The sequence below is a fragment of the Eublepharis macularius genome, chromosome 1, assembly GCF_028583425.1.
Source record: "Eublepharis macularius isolate TG4126 chromosome 1, MPM_Emac_v1.0, whole genome shotgun sequence".
NCBI lineage: Eukaryota > Metazoa > Chordata > Lepidosauria > Squamata > Eublepharidae > Eublepharis > Eublepharis macularius.
The window spans coordinates 130,338,368-130,363,028 of record NC_072790.1 but is presented as its reverse complement, the minus strand read 5'-3'; the positions used below and the strand labels follow the sequence as shown (position 1 = coordinate 130,363,028).

General features: G+C 38.9%; 1 protein-coding gene across 1 annotated transcript in view; it reads left to right on the top strand.

Annotated features, from left to right (window-relative positions):
• The window catches only part of SYNE1 (spectrin repeat containing nuclear envelope protein 1), a 471,821-nt gene that overhangs the window by 182,544 nt on the left and 264,616 nt on the right, over positions 1-24,661 (top strand). The window contains exons 58-70 of the mRNA XM_055002895.1: positions 586-758; positions 1,197-1,350; positions 2,136-2,279; positions 3,291-3,455; positions 3,742-4,059; positions 5,964-6,119; positions 9,728-9,898; positions 13,815-14,141; positions 15,754-15,906; positions 18,959-19,126; positions 20,681-20,857; positions 23,069-23,215; positions 24,479-24,604. Coding sequence (XP_054858870.1) covers positions 586-758; positions 1,197-1,350; positions 2,136-2,279; positions 3,291-3,455; positions 3,742-4,059; positions 5,964-6,119; positions 9,728-9,898; positions 13,815-14,141; positions 15,754-15,906; positions 18,959-19,126; positions 20,681-20,857; positions 23,069-23,215; positions 24,479-24,604 — 2,379 coding nt within the window. The remainder of the gene's footprint in view (positions 1-585; positions 759-1,196; positions 1,351-2,135; positions 2,280-3,290; positions 3,456-3,741; positions 4,060-5,963; positions 6,120-9,727; positions 9,899-13,814; positions 14,142-15,753; positions 15,907-18,958; positions 19,127-20,680; positions 20,858-23,068; positions 23,216-24,478; positions 24,605-24,661) is intronic.

The window sequence follows — 24,661 nt, the reverse complement described above, 5'->3', positions numbered from 1 at the left end:
AGAGCTGCAAAATGGTAAGGGAGACGTTTAACCCTTTTCCCGGACTGACAATTTCCTGCTTAAATTGTGACTCATATTTTCAGTGCACAAGGAAATAGCAGGCACATAAAGGGTTAAGTGTTCCCCTCTCTACTTGCATTTGTCTTTTCCTTGAAAACCTGCTTCAGGAGTAAGTTACACATATTTGTATGTTACATGTAATTTGGTCCTATGAGTAGGATTGCAAAAGTGTCTCCTCTGCCCATAAAAATCACTTCTCAAAGCAGCAGAGTTAGTCCAGGAATGACTAGAGTGACTTCCAGGGGATTAATTTCTTTTCTGTTATTTTCTCTTATAGCAAATACAAACTGTTACATCTAGACTTTTTGACTGACAGTTTTTCTGAATAAAACAGAAATCCAGTAGCACCTTAAAGATTAACATTTATTCCAGCATTGGCTTTCTTGAGTTCGTACTCACTTCTTCTGATGTTATTCTGAGTGTGGGTGGGATGAGGAATATAATTCCCATTTGGTAATTTCTTCCTCTATTTGTGGAAGAGTAGGTGCATAATAAGAATGGAAACAAGATCTGTTTATTTTACAGGGACTGTTTTCAGTAAAGCAGGAGAAAGAAATCCAAATGAAAATGGTGCTGACAAGAGGGGAATCTGTTTTGCAAAATACATCTCAAGAAGGAATGTCTGTTATTGAACAGCAATTAACAACACTTAAGGATATGTGGTCTTCCCTTTTATCTGCTTGTATACACTGTAAAAGGTAAAATAATATATGGCTGTTGGAGGAGAAGTCATAGAATGCACCTGGGCTTACTACAGTTCCATCCTTTGAATAGGGAACAACTCAAATAAAATAACAGACTGCTACTCCATTATTGGAATGTGTCCATTGAACACTGAGGTAAGTGGCTGGTGTTCAACTCATACTCTCTGTCTTCAGGTGTGTTAGGGCCCTAGTAGACACCAGCTGCTAGGAACTCATTTCCTGAGTGCTACAGGGACCCAATACAGACTTCAGACCTCCTCACCATGCTGTTTTCCTTACTCAAAATGGCCCCAGGGGATGTTATTTGCCTCATTGGGGGATTGTTGTTCCCACTGTGAGATGGTTAGGAGAAAGTTGGGATTTACAAACATTTTAAAGAGTTTGTTCGTTCGTTTGTTCATTCAGCTGTGTAAATATTTGTATAAATTGCAGCCAGCTGGAAGGAGCACTGTCCAAATGGACAAGTTACCAGGATGATGTTCGACAATTTACTAGCTGGATGGACAAAGTGGAAGCAGTCATGAATTCTTCTGAAAGGCAGAGTGCTGAACTGCGGGAAAAAAATGCTTCACTCAGCAGAGCTAAGGTTTGTGCAGAAATCAGCCTCTGATAACTTATCATAGCACGCTCACCCACAACACGGAATATTTTGTTATTTTCATAAACTATTTCTAAAATGGGAGCAGCTGAATCAAATAATTTCTCAGGACTTGCATTATATTTCTATGTAAGTTAGCTCATTTTATTTGTTAAACATGTTCATATTCTTTAACACTGTTGAGTCACATGGCTGGAGTAATTGTATTCAAATGACATTTACATTGGTTTCTGTTAGGGATGTTGCCAAATTTTGTGACAACTATAGTTCAGTTTAAAGCTTCAGGTGTTGGTTGTAATTTCTTCACATCCTGTTTCCTTGGCATATTAATAAAATTTGGGAGAAATATTGGGCCTAAAATTGGCACCTTTTCTTCCATTAACTACATATAAATGACACTATAATGGCAAATGACATAAAATATGGTGTAAATATGTTGTAAAATGCTATAAACAGACCTCTGATAAAAACAGCAAATTTGCTGAAGAAAATAGGATCAAAATGGAACAAAACATTTAAATGGGGAAAAAATACAGAATTGTACACCTTTAGTTTCAGTGGCAAGCATTCCAACTATAGCCTTTTGTGCTTTCTTCTGACTGAAATGGAACTTTCAGGGTTAGAACACTTTACTCAAGAAATCTTCCCACATTCACAACTCAATTTGTGAAGAAACCCTGTAATAAAATTAGAGAGACTACAATTCATAATTGTCAGTTTCATTTACTCTGCTGTATTAGTCAAACTGTCAACGTTTTGTTTTTGTTCTGTAGTTACTTAAAGAAGAAGTGTTTAGTCACAGTGTGCTGCTGGACAAAATTGAAGTTAAAGGCATGAGCATGACTGAACATTATGTAACTCAGCTTGAACTTCAGGACCTTCAAGAAAGATACCAATTTCTCAAAGACAGGATAATGGTACTGCTTCCCTTGACAACACTACCATCTTTCTCCTTGTGTAAAATCATTCAGGACCTAACCAGATATGACCTGAGAAATCTATGATTGTAATCTTTCATGGTTTTTAGAAAGCTAACTAGCAGCTTTGACAATTGACAAATGTAGGAAAGGAGGGAGTGTTAACCTTTTCCTCCCAAATCTCTTCAAGTCCTTTATGACACCACTCTAAAGCTGCAGCTAGATCCCTGGGAGGAAGTACAGTTGCCTCCTGGCCTGGGGGAAAATATTCCCTGTCATTTTAATAGCAGCTTAATGTGTGGAAATGGACCATTGAAGATTTTTATGACATGAAGGTAAATAGCATCACTTGATAAATAACATCCCATTAAGCCTCCATTAAAGTGACAGGTCATTTGTTTTTCCTAGCAGTTGGCAATCCTAGAAGGAAAAAGTGATACCTCTATTTTGTTTCTCCTGTGAGCAAACTGCAGCTTCAGAGGAGAGATTCTCAGTGCAATCCTAAGAAGAGTTACTTCAGTCAATCAATCAATGGGCTTAGACTGGAGTAACACTTCTTAGGATTGTACTGTTAATTCTTTGGAGACAATTGGAGAAATAAATTCATCAGCGCCCTTTCCCAGAAACCCTTTATGCACTTGCATACAGCTGCTAATTTACTTTAAAAAAAAAAGTAAGTGATTCTTTTCATGGATCTTTTATGTCACATCAAGTTTGATTCCCAGAGGAGGTTTGGAGATGTGCATTTCATGCTAAGGAATTTTGAAATATATGTTTATGAATGATTAATTTTATCTTAAACTCTTAATTTTAGAAGGCAAATTTACATGGCAGATTCTCTGTTTGGGTTCGGTATATTAATCTCTCGGCTATTTCTTTCATATACACCCCAAACAATCCTCCACTTAAACTTCCTTATATTAGAAAATGAGATTCAGACATTACAGACTCAATATATTTCAATATTTTTTTCTCCCTCTTAAATACTAATAATAATATTTCTAATAATAGGAGGCAATAACTAAAGCTGAGGAATTTGTTCACTTGCATCATGAATATCAAAGAAATCTGAAGGCTTTTGAAACATGGCTAGAAAAAGAACAGGAAAAACTCAGCAGCTTATCACACCTTGAAGGGGATGCAGAGAGACATGAAGCAACACTCAGGGAGCTTCAGGTAAAGTTTCTTACATATTGAATCAAAAATAGTCTTCCATATAAAGACTATCGGAAACATATTTGAGTTGGGAATATTTGCAAAAGTATATGATGCATTGTGCTGTGTACGTTTATAGTGGTATTTACTTCCAAATTACCTTAAATATGTCTCCAGAAACTGCAGTGATTTGCTGTGTGTGTATATTGACTTAAAGCACTCAATTCTGATTTTATTACTGCACAGTACCTAAGGTATTTCAGAAGAGAATGAATAAATGAGTAATGCTAATATTTTGCATTTTCAGGAATTACAAGTACATTGTGCTGAGGGGCAAGCATTGCTTAACACAGCACTGCATTTTAGAGATGAAGTGATACCATGTGGTATACCACAGCTAGACGACAGATTATTAGAGTCTGTTCGTCAAGACTGGACTATCTATCAACAGAAGCTTTCTGAAGTCAGGACACAACTAAATACTACCCTAAGCAAACTGAGGCTGATGGAAGACAAATTTCTGAAAGTGGATAACTGGCTCAGAACTCTAGAGGAGAAAGTTAATTTCAGGACCAGCCGGCAGTCTGACAGAGCTACAAAGGAGATGCAGCTGCAACAGATGAAGGTAATAAGGTGATATAATTATGGGCCTTTACAGTGAGCAAATGTACGTAGATTCGGTACTAAATTTGTTCCTGTGGAACACTAATGAACATTCAGAGTGCTAAGAAATTAAAATCCCAAGTCACAGGACCTAGGAACAGAAGTGGATGTGTGCCACTGATGACAAAACGTACAGATATATGTGAAGGCAGTGGAGATTAGGTGTTCCGCTGCATACAGAAATAAGTACACTAGTGTTGGTACGTGTGCAAATATGGCTTGGATTTAGTGGTATAATTTCTATTGACAGACTTCTCCAATGCCTCTCTGCTGTTTTAGTCCAGAACACTACCTGAAATGTTCTTGGGACACAGGAGAACCCCAAGAACAGCATGGGGGTGAGGGTGGAGAGGGGTATCAGGACATCAGTGAAAATCACACATCTACCATCTAGTCATAAAAATCTTCCTCTGAATCTGAGCCTGTGACTTATCCTTGAGAGGAGATTACTCTCTGAATACGTAAAAATGAGAGAGGTGGATATTATGAGTGAAGAAGTCAAATAAGTGATGTGGGTATTATTTATTTATTTATTTATTTATTTAATTTAATTTATAGCTCGTCCTCCCTGCAAGCAGACTCAGGGAGGGTTACAACAGTATAATAATACAAAAATGGAACATTTAGATTCATTAAAATACATTCAAATTAGAATAATTGATATATACAATCAAATCCTAGATGGCAGCCACCCCCACTCTTCTTATCGTAGCATAAACAAGGGGGAGAGGGGGTACAACTGGTGTTATCACTGTGACTTCTCATATGAGGGGGCAGATGGTTATGTAGACCCTTCCCAGTAGGAGACCGGTCAGTAGGTATTCCCAAAGAAACCTTAGGCTGGCCTCAGCCATACGCCTGGTAGAACAGCTCTGTCTTACAGGCCCACTGAAAAAATATTAGGTCTTGACGGGCCGGGTGTCCTCCAACAGAGAGTTCCACCAGGTTGGGGCCCGGATTGAAAAGGCTCTGGCCCTGGTTGTGGTCAACCAAGCCACTCTGGGGCCAGGGACCACCAGTAGATGTTTTTCTGCTGATCAAAGCATTCTTTGGGGTACTTATGGGGAGAGATGGTCCCTTAGGTATGCTAGTCCCAGTCCATTTAGGGCTTTAAAGGTTAAAACGAAAACCTTGAACCTGATCTGGAACTCTACGGGGAGCCAGTGCAGCTGCTGCAAGATCGGTGTAATGTGTGCCCTGCATGGTATACCCATCAGGACATGTGCAGCGGCATTCTGGACTTGCTGTAATTTCCGGGTCAGACCCAAGGGAAGCCCTGTGTTGACCGAGTTACAGTAATCTACTCTGGAGGTGACCGTTGCATGGATCACTGTAGCTAGGTTGCGGGTCGACAGATAGGGCTCAAGCTTCCAGGCCTGCCGAAGATTAAAAAATGCAGTCTGGGCAACTGCTGCAACCTGGACCTCCATTGACAGAGAAGAGTCCAATGTCACTCCAAGACTCCTGACCAATGGAATGGGCACAAGCAGTGCCCCATCAAAGGTCGGGAGGCGGATTCCCAAGTCCAACGGCCTGTGGCCCAAGTACCTCTGTCTTCACCAGATTCCACCTCAGCCTATTTTGCTTTACCCATCCAGATGAGAGTGAGCAGATAATGGATACAAGTTGTTGCAAGCGAACAAACAAAAATAAATCCACAACAGTTTGTATTAATTAGGATCACCTTCCCTGGAGTTGTACCTCATTTGTTCAGTTTTTTTCTCCTCATTGAATAAAAAACTATTTTTTATGAAAGCAACATAATTAAAACTTTTTATTGTATAAGAGACATTTTCAGTTCTCTGTTTTTAAACCACACTTTATGTCACTCTGCAATGTTACAAGCATTATATTTATTTGCCTCAGAAGTGGCATGAAGAAATCATAGTCTATAAAGATGAAGTTGAAGAAGTTGGACTGTTGGCCCAGCAGATCCTAGAGGAGAGTCGTACTTCCAGTAGGATGGGAAGACAAGCAACACACCTCACCTCTCGGTATCAGGCTCTTATCCTTCATGTATTGGTGAGAAGTGAAACATTTTTAAAGATATCATTTCAGAATGTTAATGAAAAAGAACATTTTTTTTCATTAGCATAAGTGCCTCACAGATAAACAAAATTAGGCAATTATCTTAAAACTGCCTTTGATTTAATAGTGTGCTCCCAAAGACAACTTCGTTTGTATGGAGCAATATTAAAACACACAAGCACACAAAAATTACAGACAGTAAAGCGGCATTGCTTTCAATTTGTTTAAGTCATAAACAAAGTTAATCTAGGATACTGAATCCTTTCATTTCTTTTACTGTGGTTTTCAAGATAACTATTTTTCCTACAAAATAGATGCAAGTTATTGTCATGGGAAATTCTGAAAATAAGCATCTGTAATGAGATAAGAATCTTATGTCCCTATTCAGGCCAGGGGAGGGGACTGGGTCCATTGTTCTGAACTGGTTAACAAATTCTAGTTCAGCAACCTTGTGTTGTAATTTCCCTTTGAAGCTTCTCTGTAGGAGAACTGTCACTCTTAGGTAAGCAATAGAATGCTTTGGAAGATTATTATGTTCTCTTACTGGTTTCTGTGTATTGTGATTTTTATTGCCAGATATCTATTCATTTAGTCCTTTGTGTAGGGACTGGCCTGTTTGTCCAGTGTACAGTGTAGAAGGGTACTGTTGGCATTTGATGACATGTATCAGCAAGTTAATCCACTTGAGATAGTATGGCTGATGTTGGTAGGCACAAGGATTGTGGTATTGGAGTGAATATGGGGACAGAGTTTATCTTGGTTTATTACAGGCCATGGTCTGGAGTCCACATCCAGTTCAAGTAGAGCATTATTGTAAGTGAGAAATTATTTAAAGCTAGCAGACTGTCTGTGAGCAAAGGTCTGTCTCCTAGTGCCTGTGAGAAAGGAATATCATTATCTAGCATAGGTTATAGGCTAAAACCAGTTCAATGATGCATTGAACTGGTTTTAGCTGTGAACAGTATGTGTCTGCCAGTAATGTTCTATTGTTTTATTGGCCCTAACTTGGACCAGGTTATCCCTGGGTAGTGTTCTTGCTTTTTCAGCCTGTTTCTTGACTACATCTGGTGTCTTTTGTAATTCCAAATTGTAATTCCAAAAATGTCTGTTACAGATCCTTCATGTGAGAATCTCTGACAGAGCAACTGGGGCTGATGTGGCTATAACAGAGGCTGTATACAATGGATTGTTTATTGTGTTTAGAATGATTACTTAAGGCAGGTAGATATGTTTGGTGATCAGTTGGGTTTTGGTATAAAGTAGTGTTCATGCGTCTGTCATGTATTTGTACAGTAATGTCTAGGAAGTATACTTCGTCTGTCGATTGATTCATTCACAGTTAGGTTGATAGTGGGGTGAAAGTTGCTGAAGGCCTCCTGAGATTTCTCAAATGTTTGTTTCTTATGTGTCCAGATTAAAAACATTTCATCAGTAAATCTCAATTATCCGCCCTGAGCCCGCTGATGTGGGGAGGGCGGAATATAAATGTAATAAATTAAATTAAGTACGGAGAGACATTAAAGGGTAGGAGCCATGATAATGTTGCCATATTGTGGTGCTATGTGGATGCTAATACCTACAGCTGTGCCAGTGATATGAAGGAATAAATCACTACCAGATTTGAAATAGTTGTGAATCAAAGCTTGGTAGCAGGGTTAGTTGTAGTGTTGTCAGTGATAGCACTCCTAATGGCTTGTGCTTCGTCTCTGTGAGGGATGTTGGTATATGGAGGCTCTGCATCCTGGCCAAAATAGTGTTTTCTGGAAGATTGTCAATAGATTGCATTTTCCTTAGAAAGTCGGTGCTTGTGCACATTCAACGGGGGTATTAATGATATAGGGCCTGAGAATGAAGTTCATAATATCCCTACATAGTAGCTCAGCCAGAGACGACAGTGTGTCCTGGGTTGCTAGGCTTGTGTGTTTTGGGCAAATGATAGAAAATGCCTGGTTGAGGTTCCTGTGGTGTGCCTATATTGTTTTTTTCCTATGCATGTGTGTTTAAATCCTTTATAATAAATTTGGATGGAATATAGGGTTAGAGAGTAGATAAGCCTCTGGAGTTTTGATGACTTGTTTCCCAGTGTCAATGCATGTCTTGAAATTTCCTGATTCTGGAGATATCAGAGCAGCTAGATTATTTTCCTCATATTGGATTCAGATTAGAAGTCTTCCTGCAGAATCTTTCTTTCCCCCATTTCAGTGTAATGTGTACAAAGATGCCACCAAAAACAACCCCCCTGATCTGATTCTGACCATACTATTAAATAGGACTCATCCTGGGCAACATTGACATGCCCTCCCACCAGGACCCCCAGGAGCAAGGCAAGGCATGGTAGTGCCTCCCCTCTCCTGCACCATGGCAAGAAGTCACCCCTGGCCTTCTCCACAAACACCCTGGTGGTGAGGTGGTGAGGCACACTGCCTATCCCCCAACAGAGGGAGGGAAGGAGGGAGCAAAGGAGCAGTATTCCCACTATCCACCCACTGGGCCAGGAGCACTTCCCAGAACAGGCCTTGATGTCCTAGCTAGGCAGAGGGTGAGGGGACAACAGGGCTGGTTGGAACCCCTCCTCCACCGGCACCCTAGGCAATTGCCCAGGACTGTCTAGTGGACAGGGTGTCTCCTGTCTGACACTCGCTTTACTCCCTCATTCTTCCCAATCCTTCCTGTATATATAAATCTTTTCCCAACTAAGAGCTTGGGTTTGCTTCAGAAGGAACACAGGCTCAAAATACAGTGTAACTTACCATGAACCATAAGTGGAGCAGTGTTTGTGGGACACGACTTTCCCCCCTCCCACTGAAGCCCACTGAGCACCCTGAAATTTTGCTCATAAGGGCCAAGTGGGTCTGCAGTGAGAGGGGGAAACCAATGAAAACAATCCTGCTCCTTCACTTTGGAAGAGCCCTTCTGCTACTGAAAAAAAGCAGTTGGATGCAACCCCCAAAGTGTAAATGTGATCCAGTGAATTGTCCACTCAAAATTCTGAGCTATATTAATATGTCTGATGTTGAAAAACTGGATGAGCAGTGTTTTCTCAGAGAATCCTATTAATTGCCACGGCACCTATCATTGTTTCAGCTGAATACAGAATATAATGGAAGTATAACTATTATAATCTACAGAAGCAAAACAAAAACAATCCTAATATAGGTATTAACAGGGCTTTTTTTCAGCAGGAACGCGGGGGAACAAGTTCCAGAACCTCTTGAAAATGGTCCCATGGCTGGTGGCCCCACCCCCTGATCTCCAGACAGAGGGCAATCTGAACTCCCCTCTGTCTGGAGATCAGGGGGCGGGGCCACCAGCCATGTGATGATTTTCTCGGAGGGCAACCCACTGAGTTCCACCACCTCTTTTCCCAGAAAAAAAGCCCTGGGTATTAACTGATTTTATCAGGATATGAGCTTCATCAGATGGTTACGAGGATATAGAGTATGTGCAGGGAAACTGTGATCTAGTGGTAATAAAAAGTAGGTGTATCTCCTATAGTTTTACTTATTAAAAAAGCATTTATTCATAAAGATGTGGTTGTCATGAAACCAACAATATATAAGACAATATACAATTATCAGTGTCATTTTACATTTTGTTTGCAGGAACAAATAAAATTGATTGAAGAAGAAATTCGAAGTATGGAGGAATCAGAACTGGCTTTTAGTGCTTACCAAAACTGGTTTGGAGCTACTCTCAGGAATTTCAGAAAAGTAGCAACAAAATCTGATGTAGTTGATAAAGCAGCAATGGAGAAAAAAATGCAGAAACTTGAGGTACAGCATGCTGGCAGTCTTTGTATGTTGCTATGTAATTAACTTTCTGACACCCCTGCAATTCATTGTTTAAAACAATGGAACAGTTCGTAGTATTTAGAACTCTATAAAATAGAGAGTTTAAAATTCCCTCTTTTTAGGAAACCTTGATTTGTTTGCTGAGGAATCCTGAAACATCTACATGCTGCAGAGGATCTTAAGGCAAATTCTAGGATACACTTTCAGATTTTGTGTGTGTGTGTGTGTGTGTGTGTGTGTGTGTGTGTGTGTGTGTGTGTGTGTGTGTGTGTGTGCGCGCGCTATTTATATGGGCTCGGAGTAAGCATATTTGTCTTAGGAGTCACCCTTGCCTACTGTCTTGATACTCTTGTGAACATTAAAATGGCAAGGTTGGAAAGATTATATAGCTTTGGGAGAGATAGTATAGGGCATTGTATCTATGGGACCACCTCTCCCTATGTTCAATGATGGCAGCTTTGCTCATCTGAACAGGGCTGTCTACAGGTGCCACCTTGCAAAGGGGCAAAATCAATAGCTGTGTTTACATGATGTGCATTCTCTGTGGTAGCTCCAACCTTAGGGAATAACAACAACAACAACAACTACAACATTCGATTTATATACTGCCCTTCCAGACAAGTTAATGCCCACTCAGAGTGGTTTACAAAGTATGTCATTATTATCCCCACAACAAACACCCTGTGAGGTAGGTGGGGCTGAGCGAGCTTCTAGAAGCTGTGACTGACCCAAGATCACTCAGCTGGCCAAGTGGAGGAGTGGGGAATCAAACCTGGTTCTACAGATTAGAGTCCCATGTTCTTAACCACTACACCAAACTGGCTTACCTGAAGAGTTCAGGAAAACTCAATCTTCTGGCTTTCTGTAAACTGCAAACCTGAATTATTCAAGAGGACTTTTTTACTCAGATAGGAGAGCTGTACTGTAAGGAAGTGGTTTCAAAGAGATGCATCAGGAGAGGGGTAGGAACTATAGACTTTACTGCTATATACTGTCTGTTACTGTAAGTATGATCCTACTAGGTAGTTTCTATGTTATTTAATATGTCAGTCTTAGAATTGCTTATCCTCTGTTTCAGCATTTCTTCAACTCTGTATTGGATTTCTAGTGGTTTTAAATATTTGCAAGTTTGCATTTTTATACTGTATTACACTGTTTATTGCAATGTCTCTGAAACTGATTGTACTGACACACTGTGTAATCCACCTTGAGTCTTAGTGAGAAAGGCAGACTATAAATAATGTAAATAAATAAATAAACAAATAATGAAGCAGAATTCCCAGACTTACCCAGGACAGAGACTGGGATACAAGGAGTGTGGGGGTACAACCCCTTTCCCCTTCTTTGCCATCACAGCAGCTTTCAGCAAACCTCCTGGATGGGCTTCTCTGATATGCTGGAGGCCTTCAGAGCAGATTACCATGGCTGCAGTCAGGGTGCCCAATTGTAGGCTACCCTGGTGAGCTGGGGGTGGGGTGGGGGGTGGGAAGAGCAGGGTTTCTTGGGTCAACCGGACCAGAGGGATGAAATTTCCCCTCTGCTCTGCCTGGCTTCTTTAAAGCTGAAGTTCAGTCTGCCTTGGCTTCCTCACCTTCCTTCTCCTTATCTGTGTGTCACATGGGTATGATGCATGGTTACTTATTCTATTGGTTATATATTCTAGTCACAACCTTCTGGTGGGGACAGTGGGGCATTGGACTGGATCTGTTTGGAGGAGAGACAATGTCTGCATGCCATCTCCCCCATATTTTGAGATCCTCCTAAGGGATATTGGGGTAGAGTTGTTCAGGGACATGTCCAGCTTGGAGCGGGGGCAGTTGTCCTGCTTCAGTCTCTGGTAGCAGGGGAATCATCTAGTGGCTTTCGTCCAGGTGGGATCCCAGTACCTGCCATCTCTCAGGCAAGTTGTCCAATTCCTGGATCCATGCTGTATGGTATGCCAATGCTCCAGTGGCTTTAATCAATAAGGCTGTATTTTACTCACTGTGTGATGGTTGCATTTGTTCTCCTTTGCCTCCCACCTCCTCATTTGCTCCTGGGATTGCAATAACAGTTCTGTTCATAATAGAATAAATATGGTGTATTCTCTCTGACATTTCACATGGACAGTCTACCTGGAGACAGTCTACTATTTTACATTGGGCCATGTTTTTGAAAAGCCCAATGTAAAATGCCTGTTATATTCTCTAATCCAGTCGTTCTCAAATTTTTAGAAGTGGCACCTTCTATGTTACATTCCCCCTCCCCAACATAAAATGCAGGAATGTCATATCAGTTAATAGTGAACAAGTTTATAATTTTTTTAATTATTCATTAATGTATGTTATTGCTGAGTAACAGGCTATAAACCCATGTCTATTGTACACATTATACAGAGGCAAATCCAAATTTGCCATCAACCTTTTCCTAGTCACTCTCCTTCTGAACTCTCAGGTGCTCACCTGCAAGAGAATCATAGCCCACAGGGTGAGGCTCAAGACATTACTGTACATAGTGGTTAAGTGGCTGGGTTGTGAATCAGCACTCTGCTGGTTCGAATCCCACTACTGCCATGAGCACAGTAGGTGGCCTTGGGTAAGCCACTCCTCTCATCCCTGGCTCCCCTGCTGTATTGTGAGGATAATAATAACACTGACTTCATTCACCACTCTGAGTGGAGCACTGATCTGTCTAAAAGTGCGGTTTATAAGCAAAGTAGTAATCGCAATAGTAGTAGTTGTTATTAGAATGTCCTGGCCACAGTTTGAGAAAACACTGCTCTGGTCAATTTCAGGTTGCTTTATAGTAGTTTGTTTTTGTGACATTTTGAGCAATTTCAGGCAGATTCATAACCATTTACTTTTTATCAATTTTGCTATTTTACCATTATGCTTTTAAGGGACCAGTGGTGCAATCCTTTACAGAGTTTCTCCCATCTAGGCCCGCTGATTTTACTGGGATAACTCTCTGTAGGATTGCACTCTAAAACTAATAAGCAACATAAAGGAAACCACTTCAAATTAAAATCTTGTGCGTGCTGGGAGTAAAATTAAACCCATTTCCATATTCATGGATTTTTGAGCAATATTTTGGGGCTAAAGCAATTCTACAAAGCTCAGTGTGAAATGCATTTTTGTAATGCAAATATAATTTGACATTGGACTTTGGGAGTAATTCTTTTGATCTGCAGAAATGTAAAAGGTCAAGAAAATAAAGTCTACTGGTAGGAGAGCAGAGAAAATAATGAAGTGTCTGTTGGCTCATTGGTTAGGGGTTGAGAAGATTTCCATATTAGATTAGAATCATGAACTGTGTGGCTTCTTTTCCTTCCAGGTTTTTGGATGTTCCTGGGCATGCCACCCTTACAATAGAACTCTAGAAACCTCCCTTTAAATAGCATTCGCTTACCTGTTTCTGAATTACAACCAGATCCTTTTATTCAGACTATACGTAAACTAAGAGCAAATTTTGTATATATGCAGAAGCTCATTTTATACCATGGTCTAAATTAGAACTTTTTGTGGTTTGATGTTTGAATTGTAATGTGTAGTACCTATTTACACATTTTGCTAGCATCGCTGGTTTTGACAGCATACTACCAACTGTACTATTAGGTAGAAAATGTGAAGGTACATTATTTACATCCCTTGCTTCTAAATGTCAGCAGGATTTTGTGGTAGATATTAAATGGCTGTAAACAAGCTGTGCTTATATATGACCTTGAAAATTCTTGAACATTATGAAAGTGGTTTCTTTCACAAGAACAAAATTAGCTTAGAAACAAACTGAATTTGAACAAATTGAAATTAAGATCTAGTTCAATAAAGTAATGTCTCTGACATGGGAACATATCTAAATCTGTCTGAATTATTCAGTATTGTCCTCATTCATATAAACAATCTATATTTTCTGTTCACAGGATCTCATGAATGACATGGATGTTGGTAAAAATTTGCTGAAATCTGCCCGTGAGAAAGGAGAGAGAGCTATTAAATACATTGATGGAGATGAAGCTGAACAGTTAAAGAAAGAGATCAGTGATTGTGTGGAGAAACTTGAAGAGATAACCAGCTCTATCAGAAAGGAGCACACAACCTTAGCAAAATGTCTTCACTTAACAAAGGAATTTTTAGATAAGTACAAAGCACAGACTCAGTGGCTGTCAGAGTGTCAGATTATGTTTCACACTCCAGTTGATTCCAAAATGGAATTATATGAGAAAAAGGCACAGTTATCAAAATACAAGGTAAGCAGAATACTGGCAGCTACAAAATGAATAAATGCTTCAGTCAGAAAATATTGATAGCTAAAATTGGCATGTATGTGTGTTCGCACTTGTTTGCTAAATATCCATTCCTAAGATTCCATGTAAGGACAGAAATATGAAATAGGGATGCAATTTGTAAGCAGGCCTGAACAGCTTGTGACATAAGCAAAATACAGCCCATTCACCATATGTCATAGCCAACCAGTTGTTTAACTTCCCTGTTTTTTTTGTCAACCCCAGGAAATATAGTGAATCCATGTGACTGATTAGTTCTCTTCACACAATGGGTCACATATTGCATAGGCCTCATTAAAAGCCAGTTCTCCTTTAAAATGTATTTCAGTGAGCTCTTTTCTCTTTGATTAATGTTCAGATTGCAAATGAATAGAATTTCCATATCCTGTTTTTTAAATTGTGGCAATTAGGGTTAAAACTATGAGACTCCCAAAGATTCCCTGTGTTTGTTTCGTGTAAGTTCAAAGCAGTCAGAGAAGAAGGCCTTGGGGTGTTCTTTCTCCTGTGCTGTTTTCCAAATTAAAATTCATATGCATGTGTGCACGCACATACATGCAAAATTGCTTTTTGCTCCTGGGAGAATATGAGCAGCATACCATACAGGCCTCCTGTCTAGTTTGGTCCTGAATCAAACATCCCCTGTTTTGCTATATTTGCTTTTTTAACTCTTTCTTTTATCAAATGTCACAGCACATGCACATACTGTTAGATCTCTTTAGAAACTGCAAGAAGAACAGTCCCTTCTCTAAGGAAAGATAACTTCCATGTGAATAACTTTCTTAGCTTGTAGAAATAACCTCCAACCTGAATATTGGTTTCTCTCTTCTTTTCTGAATATCTTGAGGCCAACTGAGCTGAGCTTCTATAACTCACATTGGCTTTTAACGTCTTTTGATAAATTCCTGGTACATAACACAACTTGGGTCCACATAAGGAATCCAGAGGAGGTTGTGGGACAAAACTTTGTAAATTTTTCCTTTCTAACAAATTTGCATATGACGACTGCTGAGGTCAAAGGCTAGATTGCCCTTCATGTAGCCCTGAACCCGTACAGTCTAAATCTGTAGCACAATTGCTCTGATGGGCTAAGTGCTTTTCTTCTGCATTCCAGGTTATGATCTCAATCAGATCAATTCCCCTTGTGTTTTTTTTAACTGTCACTCAATTTTCCTCAGTATTCATAGCTCCTAGAGTAATTGAGCAAGCTTGGTGTTCATTGGGTGAATGGAAGGATTAATTTACAAACTGATATTTTCTACCTTCTTTAGAATTATTCTGAATATGTGGAAATCTCTACCTTTTATTTGGGGGGGGGGCTGTTTTTTGCCTTACCAATGGGTGCAAAAACATTGAGTTCAGAATTACAAAGAGTGATGCTGTCAGAGATTCCACATCCAGTGTTTCGCTGCAAGGCATTCTAAGTGGGAGCACTGGTTAAGGATGACATCACACATTGCTGATCAGTTCTTTCCCTCCCAAAACACAATGAAGAAGCAATTGTTTATGCTTTAGATGTAAGATATTTAATTTTTTAAAATTCATGTGAAAACATGTTTGACTGAATTTTTCATTTTAGTCATTCCAGCAGATGGTGCTGTCCCATGAACCATCAATAAAATCCGTGACTGAAAAAGGTGAATGCCTTCTTGAACTGGTGCATGATGTTAATTTAGCAGAGAACATTCAGAAACTTCAGACTGAATACCAGGAGCTCTGCAATACAACAAAGGTAAAACGAATGGTTCTTTAGAAAGGAACCCCCCCTCCCAATTAGCCATACAGGTAATTTTAGGCCTGCAACATAGAAGTTGTAAGTCAATGCACATAGAATGAGATATAAATTTCCTTCTTAATACAGCAGTTAATTAAATATTTAGATGAGAATCTTTTCAAATGATTGCATAATTTCTTCTTGAACCTTCAGTTTTTAAGAGAATTAATTTAAAATAACAAGGTAATTTTCCTAACAACCTGTTGCTCCAACACTAAAAAAAAAATCATTAAATTCTGAGTGCTCTCATCTCCCCTCAACTCCATCCCCTCAAAAGAAACCCAAGGTATGGTATAGTTGATAAGGTTTGAATTTGGACTGTGAGGATACTAGAGTTCCGGGCTCAGCTCATCATATATTCAGCTGGGTCACTAACTGGGCAGGTTGTTTCTATCAATAAAATGGTAAGAAAAGTGGAGTACTTTGCAGAGTTTTTAGATGAACTTTAAGTCATTTCACATATTAAAAATGAATTAAAACCACATACTATAATATGTGAGCATTGCTTCAAAAGTGAGCATTTATTCAAAATGAAACATGTCTCCTCCTTTGTACACAAAAAGAATACAGTTAGGGTTGATCTGTAAAGTGTATGGTTTTACACAAGACCTTTAGCCCACTTTTAATGATCTTACATAAAACGGGGGGAAAATATTTAGATTTCTAAAAGATTAGCAAGAATTCCTCGGTCTGTTCCTTTATTATTCTGGAATTTCTCAGAACTCTTTCTACTCATTCTTAATTCAAATTTAATTATGAGAATTTATAAAATCAACTTTGAAATTAGATCATGTATGGTTTAATACATACTTCAGTGCCTTTAGGAACAATTGTAAGTATGTCTGTTTAGAAGCTCCAAGTTATTCAATTGGTCTTACTCCTAAGAAATTCATATGCAAACTGATAAAATAATATAAAAACAGCATTTGTATGCTGTACATTTAATTGCATCAAAATTCTTTTTGTGCGATATTTTACTGGTGCACACATGCAGCTAAACTAAGCATTAGTAAAACACTACATTGACATAATCATCACACTAGGAATGCTTTCTTGCAGTTTTGTGAATATTCATGTGAACGTTGGTAACACAGAAAGGGTAGAAGACATATGAAAACCTTCATATGTCCTGAAAGTTGTAGCAAAATCTATATATGTACGGCTCCCTGAACAAAAATTGGAAATAAAATAAGGAAGGATGGAGAATTTCTAATGGATCACTTTCACTTTGGGAAAAAAGCCTTTCTGATAATTTGCACTTTTGTTAAGAAGGGGGCAGAGTTTTGCTTCAGATCATTTCTTTTTAAAGTGATATTATGCAAACATTTTTATATTAAATGTGATAATCCATTTTGATGAGTTTCACAGTCATTTCTTGTCTGTTGGCCAAGATGGGGAGGGTTTATGGTGTGCAACAAACTGCATATTAGCTCTTTTTAAAGTGACGAAAGGTTTCCAAACTGCAATTTTAAAGCAGTAGAAAAGAGCAAAAGTCCAATAGCACCTATAAGACTAACAAATTTTGTGTTAGTCTTATAGGTGCTAGTCTTATAGGTGTAACTGGACTCTTGCTCTTTTCTACTGCTATAGATAAACTAGCATGGCTACCCATCTTGCAGTTTTAAAGGAGGTGACATGTTCTCTCCCCCTCTGTCCTCAGTTTCAATTTTCCTTGCCTGGAGAGGAAAGTGCATCCCAGAAACTGTCATGCCTGTGCCCCATCCATGCCATTATTTGATGCTGACCTGTTACTCTGAACCAGTGTTTCATGCTGAACTTTGATGCCATATTGCCAATGCCATAACTGCTTTGCTTTCACAGGCTTACTGAAGTTGCAGGTGTCTTATGTAACGGCTTTGAAGCTTTCAGTGCTTCTGACCTTGTACACTGCCCGCTCCCATGAATTATTGTGTGTCAGCTTTAATCTCCTGCTTTCTCAGTGTCTAGACGTGATAGTTAAAATATGTGAGAAGTTCCCAAGATGGGTTCACACCAAAAGTTATGTTTTGCTGATGGGAGGGGGAAAAGGAGTAATTGTGTTCTTTAAGAGGAATGGTTTTTCCACATGTCATTCCTGTCAACCTGTTTTTACTGCTTATTTGCTTACCTTGCTTCTGAGTAATCTTATGTACATATCTGTGGAAATGATCTGATTCCTGAATAAAACCTTTTAACCAAGAGCCTGGATTCTTGCTGTAACGGTACAGGGGTCTATCTGCCATAGCCTGTCATCCATAGCCTGACAGAAACTTTATGTCAAACTGGGCTGTTATCTATCTGGTCGGGCCACACTTGATTTTTGACATAATCATACTCACAATATGAGACCGTGAGTTGCCAGGTCCCTAGCATGGCAAACTGAGGAATGGGAGGAGGGGGGAGTAGCGGAAGTAATGGGTCATGGAAGCCAATTGAGTGAAAATCAGCCCCAAACGCTAAATAGCATGTGGGTGGAGAGCACGCTTTGCCCCCAGTACAGCATTCTCACACCTTTCATCCCCCCCCCACCAGACAGGTAAAAGGTGGTGGGAGTAAGAGGTTGGGGGTGGGGGAATCCCCCACCCCCACCAAGGTAATGGCAAGCATAAGATTAACTGTTATCATTCCAGTATTTATTAGATGAGTAAATGGTGTTGAGGCAGCAGCCTAGGGAAACAGTGCTTGTAAAGAACTGAAAGCAAAGGCAAAATAAGATTAAAAAATTTCATCTGCTTTGAAATGTTTGAAGGTGAATATTCAGTGCAGTTAACTATAGCCATTTTCTGAAAAAATTTCTTCTCAAAATAAGCCAATCTGTTATTTTTCAAAATAATATTTATTCTTAAATAAGATTGCACACCTTGGTTATTAGTGAGACAAATGCAATGTAAATAATGCTGAGGCATTTTATGAAGGAGACAGTCACATTTGCAAAAAAATGCACCAAGAGATTATTGCAAATTATACTTCAAGATTATTGTAATATTGAAACTTTTTAAAGAGTAACTGTGGTTTTCTTGTGAAAACTCAGGCACGTGTTGCAAGTTTGGAGGTGAAAGTAAAACAACATGAAGTGTACAATAGCAACTTACAAGATGTGGAAAAGTGGTTGTTACAGATGTCGACCAGGCTGGTTACCCCTGACCTGATGGAGAACAGTAATCTAGAAGTTATAACACAACAATTAGCCAACCACAAAGTAAGTCTATAAGAACTACAAATGGCAGTTTTCAATAGAAAAAAAATGTCTCCAATTACGCTATATCTCCTTTATAGAATTATAGTTATTGTGTTAATAGTAAATATTTTTCCCTTCTTTGAAGAAACTTTTGCCTCTTAAGTGGAATTTTTGAGTGGAAAGTATCTTCAACTTAGGGAAAATTAAAAAAAAAAAACCTCTTACAGCGTCCTATTTTGTGTTATTAAAAAACTGCACAAATTTTGGTGAAATTCCATTTTTAAAAATCACAGCTTTCCAACATTTGGGGGTCTTTAGCCTCCTTTTTTGGGGAAAATCCCATGTTCAGTACAAATCTGACAATCAGAAATGTTCTAATTTCTTCAAAACTACAACTCCTGGTTTTTTTAAAAAATTGTTTTTGTATGTGTGTGTGTAAAGTGCAATAAAGTTGCAGGCAACCTATGCTGTTCCCATAGGGGTTTCAAAGCAAGAGACCAACAATTCGGCTCACCCAGCTACAGCGTAGCTGCATAAGCTGGGAGCCGGCCTTTGCAGCCCCGCCTGGAGGGAGAGACAGGCTCCCTTCCCAGACATACAGGGCTTTGGCCGGGGGCGGAGCCAGGAGCCTTTTACAGGCAGCTTCTCTTTCCCCGGCCACAGTTGCTTCGCATGCTCAGCCCGCCCACTTCACCCTGTCATAGTGCAGGATTAGCTGGCTGCTGTTTCCAGAGCCAGGTAGGAATTTTTTACCCTTTTCCCTGATTGGCTGTTGGGAAAGGGTTTTTTTTCACCTACCTTGTACTGCTGGCAGAGGTTTGATGTATTGGCCTAGGTGGTGCTGTTTTGGTTAGGTTTCTGGCAGGAGAGTTTTGGGAATAGGGCGTGGACTGGTGAGCACCCAGAAGCGCTTCCCCATGGATGGGGAACAGGGTCTGCCAACAGTGCGGTATGCTTGTCGATGGCTACCATAACATGGGCAGACACCTGCGGGGATTCCCAGGGACAAGGCCTTCCCTCATGCTGTACAGCTGAGGCGTTAGGTGCTTGATGGGTGGATCCATTTGCCTGGCTAGCCGGGTTGCAGCCATTCCAGGGATGGCCTACACCTGGGGCTGTTGGACTCGCCCAGACAGGTCAAGGCGGAGGTCCAAGGGTGACCCTGTGGCTTGACCTGTACCGCTTAGTTAGCCCTTGCCGTGGTTTATGTTTATGGTCATGTTAATAAATGGTCCTTAAGTTCCAAGCCTGTGTCTGTCTCTTCATTCTGGCTGGGGTTGCAAAGGTGGTTTGCTGTTGCCTGCCTCTGGATAGCAACCCTGGACTTCCTTCATGGTCTCCTATCCAAGTACTATTCAGGGCAAACCCAGCTTAGCTTCTGAGATCTGGGGAGATTGGGGTAGCCTGGGCCATCTAGGTCATTTTTTTCACATTATTGCTCATTATTTTCATTATTTATCATTATATAGGCAAATTATAAATATGGAAAATGTTCTCTTAATTTTTTAAAAAGCAAAGTTGTTGGAAACATTTTTTTCTGAAGTGTTGTGGCCTTTAAAATGCTCTTTTCTTTAGGCTGTGATGGAAGAGATTGCTGGCTTTGAAGATCGTCTGAACGGCCTTAAAAGAAAAGGAGATCTCTTGATCAATGAATGTGCAGATCATCTCCAAGCAAAATTTAAGCAAAATATAGAAACCCAACAACAGGGAACAAGGGACAGCTATTCTGCTATTTGCAGTACAGCTCAAAGAGTAAGTCTTTGTAATTCACTCATGTTTAATAGATAACACAACAAAGCAAAATGAGATAGCAAATAGGATTCAAAAAAGCACACACCACCATCCTGTCATTCCACTATATTGGAATAGTTTTATACACATATCTTAAAACAAGATAATATTCAGTGGAAAAGATACAAAATCTAATGTGTCTTATCTTTGCATTTGAAAAGTATTTGTGAAACAGAATGTTGGAAAGACAAATAGAAACAGAAAATACTATGAATTTAAAGAATTTTTTAAAATATTGATATAAACTGTTATGTTCTGCAGTTGTTCCAGCTGTGGGACCTTCTTCAGAATGATTAGGCATGTCCTTTTAGTTGCAGAGGTATTACTCAGAGCAGCAACAAGAGGGGCTTCCTCTTAGTGGCTCTGTCTACCTAACAGGCAAAAGGTCACAATGTGGCTCCACTTCCACTGGAATATTTAGAGCAGCAGTTTTTTCTTTCCCTCTTTCGCCTTTTCCTTTATTTAAGGTAGGGTGGTATTCCAGGTGACTCTTGCCAGGCTTGATTCATATGTAAACAAAAGAAAATAGAGGCACTTCTTCGGAGTGGAACCTAACAAAGGAAAAGGCAAAAAGCCTACTGGAGGGACAAAACTACATCTAAATGTATTAATTTTTAATATTTTAAAGATTTAGTAAAGTGCAATGTACCAAAAGTGCTCAGTGAATACAATAAATATTATAAATATAATGAATACAATAAATATAGAAAATCCAATAAATAAAGACTGTAGTGCACTATATGAAATCCTAGGAAAGGGTAAGTATGTCTATAGTAACCATGTACAATGCAAACCATATATACACCACTGGATACAGATGAATACTGTTTCACCACTGGATACAGAGGAATGCTGTTCCATTTCAAGAGTCTACTTTTTCCACCTGTAGACCGGCCAATGTTGTATATTTAATACAGTGCCCCTGTTTGAAATTGTATGTAGGAAGCACGTCAAGATCTTTAAAAATTAGAGTACGGGAGCATAGATCAAAGATCAAGAATGAAATCTTGGATGCCCCTTTGGTCTCCCATTTTATAGACTGCCATTTGGGCAACAATGTCTTTAAATTTACTGTGTTAACTGTTATTAAACCCGCAGATGGTATTGATTCCCCATGGAAATTATTGCAAAAAGAATCAGAATGGATTTCTAATTAAACTCACTTACCCCCAATGGTTTGAACAATGATATTGACTATTCATGTTTTTTATGAATGATCTGTCTTTTAAATGGATGGTGTATCTCTTTAAGTGGTGAATAGCTGTTTGTCTTAGCATGGCATGGTAAAAACATTTCTTTTCTTGAAGAATCCTGGCATTTCATCTGTCTGAAAAAAAAGAAACACTACATTAACAAAAAATGGAGATAAGTTTCTCACCTGTGGAGTGTATTCTGGAACATTTTTCCATTTATTGGATTGGACACTACACGTATCATTGCATCTTTTCTGAATTTATACAGCATTCCTCTGTATTCAGTGGTGTATATATGGTTTGCATTGTACATGATTACTACAGACATACTTACCCTTTCCTAGGATTTCATATAGTGCACTACAGTCTTTATTTATTGGATTTTCTATATTTCTTTTATTCATTATATTTATAATATTTATTGTATTCACTGAGCACTTTGGGCACATTGCACTTTACTAAATCTTTAAAATATTTTTAAAAATAATACATTTAGATGTAGTTTTGTCCCTCCAGTAGGCTTTTTGCCTTTTCCTTTGCTTGCCTTTAAGAAGCCGTATACTTTTAATTAGTGTTACTAATTTCAACAACTTTTTACTTGCTACTTTTAATAATAACAATGAATATCAGAAATAATGATTACAACTTTCTTGCAGACATTGAACCCTAGCCCATCTTTGAACTGTATCTTTCTTCTGTCTTTGGGTGAGCCATTCTCACTATTCTCAGACCTGGGCCTAACATGTAACTAAATAAGTATTGAATCTGCTGATATGATTCAAACTGTCTAGTCTTTTCTTCTGCCAGCCCTTCATCAGGAGGAGACATTGCAAAAGAAGACAATTCTGGAATTTATTGGAAAATCTTAGGTAGTTCAAATCCCATTTAATCTTTCAGCTTGTCATCTTAAGAAAGGATTTACTTGCATCAGAGATATTAATTGCTTGATTCATGTTTGGTTTGGTGTGGTTTTTGGTAGGTGTACCAGAGTTTGGAGCATGAACTACAGAAGCATGTTAACCACCAAGATACTCTTCAACAGTGCCAGGCTTGGTTCTCTGCTGTTCAGCCAGAGTTAAAGCCAAGTCCTCGACCGCCTTTCAGCCTAGCAGATGCTATTAAACAGGTAAAAAAAAAAAGAACTTGGGAAGAAATTGGAAAAAAATTGCTTATTTGTTCAAGTCAATTCCTGTATCATTATTAAGCCGGAATAAGTATGTTCCTCAAGATCTTGAAATACCTTACTGGCTGTTCAAACTTCAGAAAGGAAATGGGGTGCAGTACACAAAATTGGATGCAATGTATTGTAATCCTGACAGGAAATCATATGTTCCCATCTAGAGCCTGCTGCTAGCTATTGTACTGTGTATTAAAATCAATTTCTTTGTTTAAAAAGTGCCAAAACTTTTCTGCATAGTTTTTTATACGTCCAGAGTGTGTTTGTATGTTACTTAATACTTCGGTTTGTTTAATCTCAAATTCATTACATATGCCATCTGAATGCTTGAATTATTTGGCCAGCACCATTCTGTATAGCTGTGGAAGGAGGATAAAGGAAAAGGTGGTATGGAGCAGAAGATCAGTTTTACCGTATGCAGTTTACTGAGAAGAGTACTTCATAGAAGAAACTGCTAGGTCCAAATGTTCGTTGTAGTAACCATTTTAATTGCATAGCATGTTTTCTGCCTGATTACATAGTGGGGCAATGCATTATGCTGTCCTTGATATGGTTTATCACACCCAATTGTTCTCTTTCTAAATGCAATGTTACTTCTGGCAATGGTAATATAATCCCTTTCATGAAGAGTGGACTCTGTTTTGAGCATTAGATCCTCAGAAAGCTGCTGCTTAAAGTTATAATGCCATTAAGAGAGGGCTGGATTAAGAAATTTGCAGAGACCAGATGGTGATGAATTTGTTCAAATATAAAATAATTATATTTTATATTTAGATGACCAGTCCTTGAGTATTATTTCCTCAGGATGAAGATGATTCCTAACATATGTATCCTTTCTTCTCTGAAGACAATATGTAGCTCAAGCTCTAACTGGACAAATCCCCAGTGGAAGTTGTGCATACATTTCTGTTTGCATAATGTCACTCTAAGAGGTGCTTTTGTTTCTTAAATGTTAAATGCAAAGTGAACTATTAGTATGTCTTAGTATACAAAACAAGGCAGAAGGATAAGTATTCTGTTGAGCATTCCTTCTTCCATTTCATAAACAAAGATTTATAATGGTACATATTTTATGAATATTTTATTTCCAGTAAGGAAAAAAGATAATTTCCTATTGATACTCTTCTATTTTTATTCCAGGTAAGAGGAGAAATTCTCAATTAAATATGATTAGTCTATGTTCTCATGAGAACATTTGCTTATTCTCTGTAGGTAAAGCATTTCAGAGGACTGCAAGAGCAAGCAAACACCTATTTGGATCTTTTATGCTCTATGTGTGATTTATCTGATAGCACAGTGAAGAATACAGTGACTGACATCCAGCTGACAAAGCAAACGGTATGGGATAAGCCATGACTGACCTTCAGTAATGCTTCTTAGAGATTTAACTGTCTT